The following is a 10,554-nucleotide window of genomic DNA, read 5'->3' as shown; positions in this document are numbered from 1 at the left end:
TCCGACAATAGATTAGGGGTGATTTGATTATTTTCTCTTTTTATTTTTAACAATTTTTCTCCTCATTCCTACTCTTGAAAAGATAACAAGCAGCTAAGGATCAGGTAAATGTGATGTCATACTTAATTACTGGAAACGTTTCCAAACATCAAAAAAGAACATGAAGAAACTTCCAACTTGCATAACAATCAAATTCTCATAATACCAAGAGTGCATATATCAATCAAAGCAGCCTACAACACTTGAATATTTTTTCGATTAATCACTGTATTCCCCAACTACCATTGGGATATTTCCTTAGCTTAAAGACTATGAACCTTGAAGCAATTTGATATATCATGAACCAAATGAGCAAGCATTAGTACTGTTAAATGACCATACTCATGTAAGACTTCACTGTTCTAATAAGAGTTTAAAAGACTTTCAAGTTCAATCAATCTTCAAGTATCTCATTGTGTGTAAAATGGAACAGTGGAGTTCCATTGAATATTGATCAATTGATCTAACGGTAGGAAAGAGCTTCACTAATTAATCATCAAATTGGGGTAGTTCCAGACTCAACTTTCTGGTTTGATTAATCAATGAATATCTATGTTTCTTCTTCTTATTCCTTTACTGGCTGATTTGAACCCAAAACAGGAAAAACTGGCAAGAAAAATATAGGGATCAACAAATCAGTAACCCAAACAAACTACAAATACTCTTCATATATCAGCAATGAAAACCTCATTTTACAAAAAGATAGTAACACTAAAGTAACTAACTCAAGGAGAAGCTAAGAAACCAAGGATTTGAAGAATGATCAAGTGAAATTCAATTATTTACGCTATAGTTTGATACTACCGTATTACTCAACAAACAAACAGTAGTCAAGTTTCAGAGACCTTCATGATCTTCAATATTCCCCAGCACTGATGATCGCATGTTAGATGGAGCAAAATCATCATGAACGTCACAGACTCCACCACTTCCAGAGACGTCACAGTGTGCGTGTGACTGTTCCATCTGAGCGAAGCCTTTCTGATCAGCTGTGACGTGATGATGCATGTGAGGAAATGAAACAGACACTCCATGAATCACAATCCTAGTGTTATGCAGCAGATCAAAATGCACAACCCTCACGTAATTAATCTTCATAGGAGCTAAAACACCTCCTCCACCGGCAGTAGTTACCACCAATTTCTGTTCGCCCTCCATAGTCGGCAACACTATCCCCGCAGGCAAACTCACCAATTCCCCAGCCATAATCCTCCTATTTGGCACAACATGAAACTTGAAATGTGGGAGATACGCATGTCCTCCACTGGCAAAAATCGACACATCATCTAAAGCAAACACCGTCATCGCCTTAAGCTCCGAAAGCTCTGCGTAGTTCACTCTCAGCGCTAGTGCTACAATACTGTAACCGCTGTTCCTCAACCTGATAATGGCATCCTTTAACATGAAGCGCGTAACAGAGAAAGGCGATGCAGAGGAAACTGTAGAAACCGAATTAGGAAGAGGAAATGAGTCAAACGACAGAGAACTCATTCTCTCCACATTGCAGGAGAGTGGAGAGAGATGCGATACAAAGCCTCGCAATCCATGTACAAGGATCATTCCATTATTAAACAGATCCGGCTGAGCAACTTCAACGCCGTTGATGAAAACTTTCGGATCACGAGAAGTAGCGGCGAAAGTGACGGTGAGGCATCGATTCGGAGCTAGAGTTTCCAGCTTAGTACCAAAAGCTAAAGAGCGAAGAAAGTGAAGCGGATAAAGTCCAGGAACAGAGTGTTCCTGAAGTAGCAAAGGAAGAGAGCAAGTAGGACAAGTGATTAGAGAAGAGTCAGCCGTAGCGAAGATGGTGACTGGAGTGCCGGTAGTTGAGAGATTGGCGGCAGAAGCGGCGGAGGAGAGCTGCTGGAAACCGAGTGAAGAGAGAACATTGGGGAAGAGAGAAGGGGTAAATGTGTGGTCGTGAGGAGATATCACCGGCGACGGTGTAGGTGAGTCAGGAAAAATTGCTGTGGAAGAGGAGATCATGAAGAGAGCAATGAGAAGCAGAAGGAGATTGTGAGAAATCGCCATTGTTGTTGCTCTCTCTTGAGAAAATGGGTGTGAAAAAGATGAATAGGGGAAGGAGAGGTCTGTGCTGGTCTATATATAGCTGTAACTTGTCACTCACAGGGCGGGAAACCCAATTCAGTTATGAGATTCCTCCACTGAATTGACATGTTTGCCCCTATTGATATTTTATCAGACACAAAGTTTAAAATGCTAATTTGACTAGTATATATTATTATTATTATTGAACTAGTGTCGAATACTAAAATAGGTTGAAAATTTTAATTTGTTTAATTGTGGAAATACTAAAAAATTTGACTAGTTAAATGAATTACTAGAATTTTATGAGAATTCTGAAATAATAAAAAATATTATTTGTGGAGTGATAAGAAGGGGGATTTCAAGACCTTCCAAAATGGATATCATCCTATATAAACTTCTAATGAGAGTGAACGAACGACTTGAATAACGATTAATCGATTTGATGAGTTGAGTTATAATTCGTATTTTAAGTTGAGTTATAATTACATTTTAGTGATTCTTTAAGCTTAAAGCAGCTTCTGAATGGATTAATAATTTGCTTATTTATTAATTCAATCTAATTTGATATGCTCATTTGACAACTCTAAGTATGACAATATGTTTCTTCATAATTTTAATGTAGTGCTTGAGATTTGAATTGGGATCCCAAAATAAATATCGACCTCCCTCAACTATTAAGTTAATCTCTAATCTTATGTACACGAGGTTCAAAATCTATTTACTTTTGAATATAATTTGGAGATTATTAAGGATAAACAATTGTAGTCTTATCGCAGTAGTTTGAATTATCCTTTGGATGATAGTTAGCTTGTATTTAGGAGTTTTATACTCATATAACTCTATCTCGTGTATTCCATATTAAACCTAATGTAATACTATATATACATGAATAGATGATACTCTCAAAATATAGAGAGTCATTATTAAATTCTCCTTCTTTAACTTGGTATCAGAGCAGTGTACAATTCCTGCTTCCTTTTTTTCTTTTCGTCCCTATGGCTTCATCTTCGGCCAACAATCTCCTTGTGACACTATCGGGAGGATCCAACAACAAAGTTTCCTTACCTCCTCTCAATTTCACACTTACCCAAGATAATTATCTTCTATGGGAAACCACAATCAGATCTTCTCTTGAGGTATTTAACTGGGAAAAATATCTCGACTCTACCCAAATGCCCACACGGACGGTTCTGTCTCCGTCAACCGATAGCTCCACAAATCAAACTCATGTTCCCAATCTAGAATATGAAACTTGGAAATCCCATGACAGGGTTATCCTTTTTTGGATCAAAACAACTATTGATCCGTCTATCCTTGGACATATTATTTAGTCTCGAACCACAGCTGAGGCATGGACTAGCCTTCATCATATTTTTCAAACTCAATCCCTTGCTCGAGTGATGACTTTGCGTCTCCAACTACAAACAATGACCAAGGGTAGTCTCTCCATCATGGAGTACGTCTAGCGCAAACGTACAATTTCCAATAATCTTGCTATGGCCCTTCAACCTATCACAAATTATGAATTGTTGACTTATATCCTGTATGGACTTGATCCATCTTATGGCCCCTTCCGCACGACCATCAACCTTCGAACTCCTCCTGTCACTTGCGAGGAACTTTTTGTCCTTCTCCTACAGGAAGAACAAAAACTTGCTGATGAATCTGCCCATGTCACTCTTTCGGCTAATATTGCCAATCGCCAAAGTTTTCAATCTCGGCCTTCTTATAACTCCAACCCAATAACGAATCAATTCCAACAACACAATCCCAAGCGCAATGACAATAAACGGATATCTAATCGTCCGCTTTGCCAAATATGTGAAAAACTTGGCCATGTAGCAAAAAATTGTTATAATCGGTACAATGATCAATACCCGCCAACTAATACACCTCGACCTCAAGTCCTCGGCGTTCTTTGACCCCTCTTGGTGTCTTGACTCAGGTGCCACAAATCATGTCACTGCTGATGTTAGTAATCTTTCTATTGCCTCAGACTATTCTGGAAATGACTCGCTTGCTGTTGGTAACGGTTCTCAACTCCCTATAACTCACTTTGGTTCTTCTTCCATTCCCTCTCCCTCTCGATCTTTTCAATTAAAAAATGTCTTAATTGTTCCTCAAATTACAACTAATCTCCTTAGTGTGTCTCAGTTTACTCGTGATAACAATGTCATAATTGAGTTTCACCCTTCTTGTTGCTTTATAAAAAACCTATAGGGAAAGGTTCTACTTCGAGGAATGATTAAACATGGCCTCTATCGTCTTGCTGCCTCTCATCTTCCATCTCGACCGAGAAGTTTTTTGGCTGCCAAAGTTCCTCTCCAAACATGCATGATCGACTTGGTCATCCTCATGAATCTGTTCTCCGTCGTTTGGCTTCCAGTGTTAATCTTCCAGTTTCTAGCAATAAACTCCACTCTGTTTGTGGCCCCTGTCAACTTGGCAAGAGTCTTCGTTTCCATTTAGCTTCGTCTCATATGTCAAGTTCTTTTCCTTTTGAATTAGTCTATTCTGATGTATGGGGCCCTACTTCAATTGATTCTGTTAATGGAAACAAGTACTTTGTTCAATTTCTAGATGATTATTCTAAATTTGTATGGACTTTTTTTATGTCTTCTAAATCTCAAGTGTTCACCATCTTTAAGCATTTTATCAAAATGGTGGAAACTCAATTTAGTCGCAAAATTAAATCTATTCAAACTGATTGGGGAGGTGAATATCGCAATGTCTCTACCTTTGTCCAACAATTAGGTATAATTCATCGCGTTACTTGCCCTCATACTCACAAACAAAATGGTGCTCCTGGACGTCTTAACCGCATCATTGTTGAAAAGGGTCTTGCTCTTCTTGCAAACTCATCTCTTCCCTTACATTTTTGGGAACATGCCTTCTCCACATCCACTTACCTTCATAATCGGATGATCAGTCCATCTACAATCGTAGTCCCGATTACTCGTTACTGAAAATTTTCGGGTGTTTGTGTTATCCTTTTCTGCGTCCCTACAACAATCATAAACTTTAGTATCGATCTTTGCCTTGTGTATTCTTAGGATACAGCAGTAAGCACAAAGGATACTTGTGTTTTCATGTTTCATCAAGTCGTCTTTACATTGCCCGTCGTGTAATTTTTGATGAGCAAAACTTTCCTTACTCCATAATGACCAATAACTCCAAACCTGCCTCTCCCGCTTTAAGCTCTCTCAATCTTGATATACTCGCCTCTTTGTTTACCTCATCTAACCCCTTTCCAATCCCTACTTTTTCCTCGTCTATTTCTTCCAACACCAATAATTCAATCCCTTCATCCAGTTTGCCATCATCCTCATCTTCACTCTTATCTGCCACTCCCGAGCCCTTAGAACCACCAATTCCTTCCGCTTCTCCATCTCATGTTTCCGCTTCTCCCCATTCTATTCCTCCAACTTCTACATTTCCCTATCTTCGTCAATCCTCAACGTCTATTCACCACATGACTACTAGAGCCCAAACTAATTCTCTTAAACCCAAGACATTTCTATTGACTGTTCAGAACACCTCCTCTTCTCATATGGAACCACAAACTTACAAGCAAGCAAGTTCATCTCCGGAATGGTGTGAGGCCATGTCACATGAATTTAATGCCTTGATTCGTAATGACACTTGGTCCCTCGAACCATCTCCTCCTCATGCCAACATTGCCGGGTGTAGATGGGTGTTCAAAGTTAAACGACATGCCAATGGGAAGGTTGAGCGGTATAAAGCTCGTCTTGTGGCTAAAGGTTATTACCAAGAAGGGGTGTTGATTATTTTGATACCTTTAGCCCTGTTGTGAAGCCTACTACAATTCGGGTGGTCTTATCACTTGCTCTTGCTCGTGGCTGGCCACTTAAACAAGTTGATGTTTAATAACACTTTCTTAAATGGCGATTTTCAAGAGGTTGTGTACATGTCTCATCCCCCTGGCTTTATCGATACACAATATCCTAATCATGTTTGTCGCCTAAGAAAAGCTCTTTATGGTTTGAAACAAGCCCCTCGAGCTTGGTTTATGAAACTGAAAAATTTTCTGGTGCAACACGGATTTCGGAGTTGTTATACTGACTCCTATGTTTTTGTTCGCGATCGTGGCTCTACTCTTACCTACTTTCTCGTCTATGTAGATGATATCATTATTACAGGTAATGACTCTAATTTTATCTCCCACTTCACAGCCACTTTGAACTCTGTTTTCTCCCTTAAAGACTTGGGCAAATTGAGTTTCTTTCTTGGGATTGAAGTACTGCATCACCATGGTTCTTTGCTACTGTCTCAGTCCTCTTACATCAAGGATATTCTCCATCGTAGCCATCTCCAAGATGCCAAACCATTACGAACCCCTGCAGACTCTACTGCACACTCACACGTGATGGACCGCCGGCTGCAGATGCTACTTTATATCGTAGTATTGTTGGTGCTTTGCAATACGCCACAATTACTCGTCCAGACATCTCTTATGCTGTTAATCGGGTTTGCCAGTTTCTGCACGATCCTCGACTATCTCACTGGTCTGCAGTTAAACGCATTTTGCGCTACCTTAAGGGCACAATGCACCTTGGTCTCCAATTTTTTCCATCATCAGATCAGTCACTTCAAGCTTACTCTGATGCGGGATGGGCTGCCGACACCCTTGATCGTCGCTCTCACCATGGCTATGCTATTTTTCTAGGAGGTAATCTTGTGAGCTGGTCTTCTCGAAAGCAAACTGTTGTGGCTCGCTCCAGCACCGAGGCAGAATACAGAGCAGTTGCCTTTGCCATAGCCGAAGTGGCCTAGCTCCAAAATCTACTATTTGAACTTGGCGTCCCTTGCAGCAAGCCATATATGCTTCAATGTGATAATTTAAGTGCACTTTACATGTGTACCAATCCTGTTTTTCACAATCGCTCAAAACACATCGAGATTGATTATCATTTTGTTCGTGAGAAAGTTGAGCAAGGCTTGCTGATTGTTCGCTATGTTCCCACTCAAGATCAGTTTGCGGATATCTTCACAAAGGCACTAGGCTCGTCTCTTTTTATTCATTTTCGTGACAAGCTCAATGTCCATACACTACCGTTGAGCTTGACGGGGGATATTAAGGATAAACAATTGTAAGTCTTATCGCAATAGTTTTTAATTATCCTTTGGCTGACAGTTAGCTTGTATTTAGGAGTTTTATACTANCTTTGGATGATAGTTAGCTTGTATTTAGGAGTTTTATACTCATATAACTCTATCTCATGTATTCCATATTAAACCTAATGTAATACTATATATACATGAATAGACGATACACTCAAAATATAGAGAGTCATTATTAAATTCTCCTTCTTTAACTGAGATGGACAAAGTATTTCTCACTTTTTTGAATATTTTGTTGGTGATGAACATAATTGGTTGCCCACAACTTGAATTTTATTATTGCAAAGTAAGAACCCATTCTAGTCTTACAATTTTTATACACAAATATTTATTGTACTCAGACTCTAGCAAACTCTTTCTTATTTCTCGCTCACTTGTTGTTTGATCTCTTACTTATTTTCTTTTTTTGCTTTCCTACTTGGTTTTTTGCTTTAGTTGCAAATCAAATGCATCATCTCTATTTTAGGAGGTCATGGAAGAATCTAGAAGATATATATTATTCTCTTCTAGAATGTTTCTAGCTATTCTTTTCTATAACATTTCTAGATTTTTCTATCTAAAATACCATTCTAGAGATCTTCCTTCGATTCTTTCGAATTTTAAAATATTCTAGATTTTTATAGATTTATCTTAATAAATAATTATGTCGGTGATGAATTCTTAACACTCCTTATTCTTAACTTTTTCTTGCGTCAATTATGAGCAACTTTTGAAATTCTGCAAGCATCATCCACTACTTTTAAGGATCTCCACCTTCGTCAAATTATTTTGATTCCTACTTTTTTGAAGCTTCTTCAAAGGTAATAAGGATCTCCACCTTTGTCAAATTATTTTGATTCCTACTTTTTTGAAGCTTCTTCAAAGGTAATAGCTTCTTTGATGTTAATCACCACTGTTAATGTTTTATATATATAGTTGATGCTTGGACCCTTCAGTCGTGTAGACCTCAATCCCTAGTCACAATTCATTTAGTTTTTCATTAGCTCCAGTTTGCCATAGCTCTTTCTTTCCTTTTGTGGAGATATATCCTGATTGGATTCGATCTTGTTTCCCTGTTTTATTTCATTGAACTTATCTTGTAACTTTTGCTGAAGAGCTATTGAAACTGGCAAGGAGACTTCTTTGGACCATCAAGTTGACGTTTCGTCAAATATCATATTTCTTGACGCATATGTTTGATTTGTAATAGGGTCACTGATAATGCTCAAATTATTCTAAAAGTGATTAAAAGAGTAAGTGATTGTTGTTGATAAAAATATCAAAAGTAAAAGTCGGAATCGAATTCCACAAGGAATGGTTTAAGGGCAAGAATTTAACTAGAAAATTCAAGTATGCAAACCTGTTTGTTGCAGCACTTTAGAACGATTGGGTGGATGATTCCACCAAATTTACAAAAAGATATCTGTAATCAAATATACAATTAAACAAGATCGAAGGAATTTCACAAGTAAGAGACAATCTAGAGGTATGGGAATTGGTATTGATATCACATAGGGGTATAAGTGATGCTCAGTAGTGCTAAACAAGTATGGATATAGTAGGTATTTTCAATGACACTACTCTTCTTTCGATCTCATGATAGTACCATGTTATAGAATCTCCTTCGGGACTCATATATGTGAATCACAATTCAACCTTTTACCTTACTAAAATTTCTCTTTCGAGCAGATTTGGGAACTAGAAGTGTACCATAATTTCTCTTTCGAGAAAACCATAGATTTCAACCCTAAAATTGTTGGCATCTTGTTATTTACCCACTTCAAACGATCCTTTTCGAGCATCAATCATATCTAGAGTAGGACTAAGTTTGCAACCTTAACGCATTAAGTTAACCTCATGCTAAATAACTTAAATCCATACATGAACAACAATAAAATAGAGCATAGCATAATATCCACTATATTAAATCAAACACCCAATCTGATAATAGTCACATCCTAGAGTTGGAGTTTAGCCACATATCATTGAAAGAAAAGAAAGTATATCTATGATGTTACCAACTATTAATGTGTTGAAATCGAGCAATAATATCCAACACTCACTTCAATTTCAACCCTTAATTGTCAATTGCAAGGGTGTAAAGGATGAACAAATTAATTCTACAAAAAAATCTTAAAACTGATTCTCCAAAAATTGATTAGGTATGAAGAGTTGGTTCAATGTATACATAAGTGAAGAAATAGCAGCATAAGCCATTTCTCTTGCAGTGCAGAAAGAGTCGATAGATAGGAAATTTATTTGCAATTTAAGGATTTAATGTCTCTGCTTTGTTATTATTAGGCTTAGAGGTCTTGTCCAATTGATTTATTTTTTTCTAAATGGGAACACCATTTGTTTATAATTGTGAAACAAGGTATAGCACATTAAACTTTTGTCATTATCTTTAATTAAACAATTGATGGGTTTGTTGACAAATGCTGACACAATGGTTTAATCAGCCTAAGAAAGATTATTGATCTGCTTTGTCTTCTTTGACAACTTCAATTAATGAATGAGTAACTTTTTTGTATAGGAAATATAAAAATTATATTTAAATATTAATATATAACTATAATTTATATAATTGCGTTTTACTATACATATACAAAGAAAGCAGTTATATAATTTGCTATATATATATAAAGACAGCGGATGTATAATTTCCTACATATACAAAAGAAAATAGTTGTATAATATGTTTCTGTATACATATACAAAAGATAAATTGTATAATTTGTGTTTGTATAAAGCGAGAAAAAGAGAGAGAGAAAAGAAAACTGAGCATGGAAAAATTGTATTTGCATAATTATAAGTGTATAGGACAAAAACATATGCATTTTATTTGTATATAGAATTTTCTCTCACTTTATACAAACACAAACGCAATGTGCACATTTGTGTTTATATAAAGTGAGAGAGGCGAGCTAGATCTGGGAGAGGGGAACGAAAATATAAGTATATATACAATTTTCTCTCGCTTTATACAAACACAAACATATTTTATTGTCACGACCCAAAACCGAGCCGCGACTGGCACCCACATTTACCCTCCTATGTGAGCGAACCAACCAATCTAAACCTTAACATTTCAATTTAATATCAACATAAGCAATGCGGAAGACTTAAACTCATTAATAAAAGACAATTCAATAACTTCTAAAATTCAACATCTATTATTTCCCCAAAATCTGGAAGTCATCACCACAAGAACATCTATGATCAAATTACTAAACTAAGAGTATTCTAAGAAGCTAAAACAAATAAAAGCTAGTCTATGCCGAAACTTCAAGGCATCAAGACATGAGGAAGGAGATCCAGTCCAAGCTAGAAGCATTAGCTCACCCT

At 37.0% G+C, this 10,554-nt stretch overlaps 1 protein-coding gene across 1 annotated transcript; it reads right to left on the bottom strand.

The window, feature by feature from the left end:
* Positions 1-674: 674 nt before the first annotated feature.
* Positions 675-2,107, bottom strand: LOC107032706 (fasciclin-like arabinogalactan protein 21). Its single transcript, XM_015234285.2, has one exon. It carries the CDS (start codon positions 2,068-2,070, stop codon positions 877-879), a length of 1,194 nt encoding a protein of 397 aa, XP_015089771.1. The 5' UTR covers positions 2,071-2,107; the 3' UTR covers positions 675-876.
* Positions 2,108-10,554: the final 8,447 nt, after the last annotated feature.

Source organism: Solanum pennellii, chromosome 10 (genome assembly GCF_001406875.1).
Source record: "Solanum pennellii chromosome 10, SPENNV200".
Classification (NCBI taxonomy): Eukaryota; Viridiplantae; Streptophyta; class Magnoliopsida; order Solanales; family Solanaceae; genus Solanum; species Solanum pennellii.
Note: the sequence above shows the minus strand (reverse complement) of the source record. Positions and strands in the feature narration are given on the sequence as shown.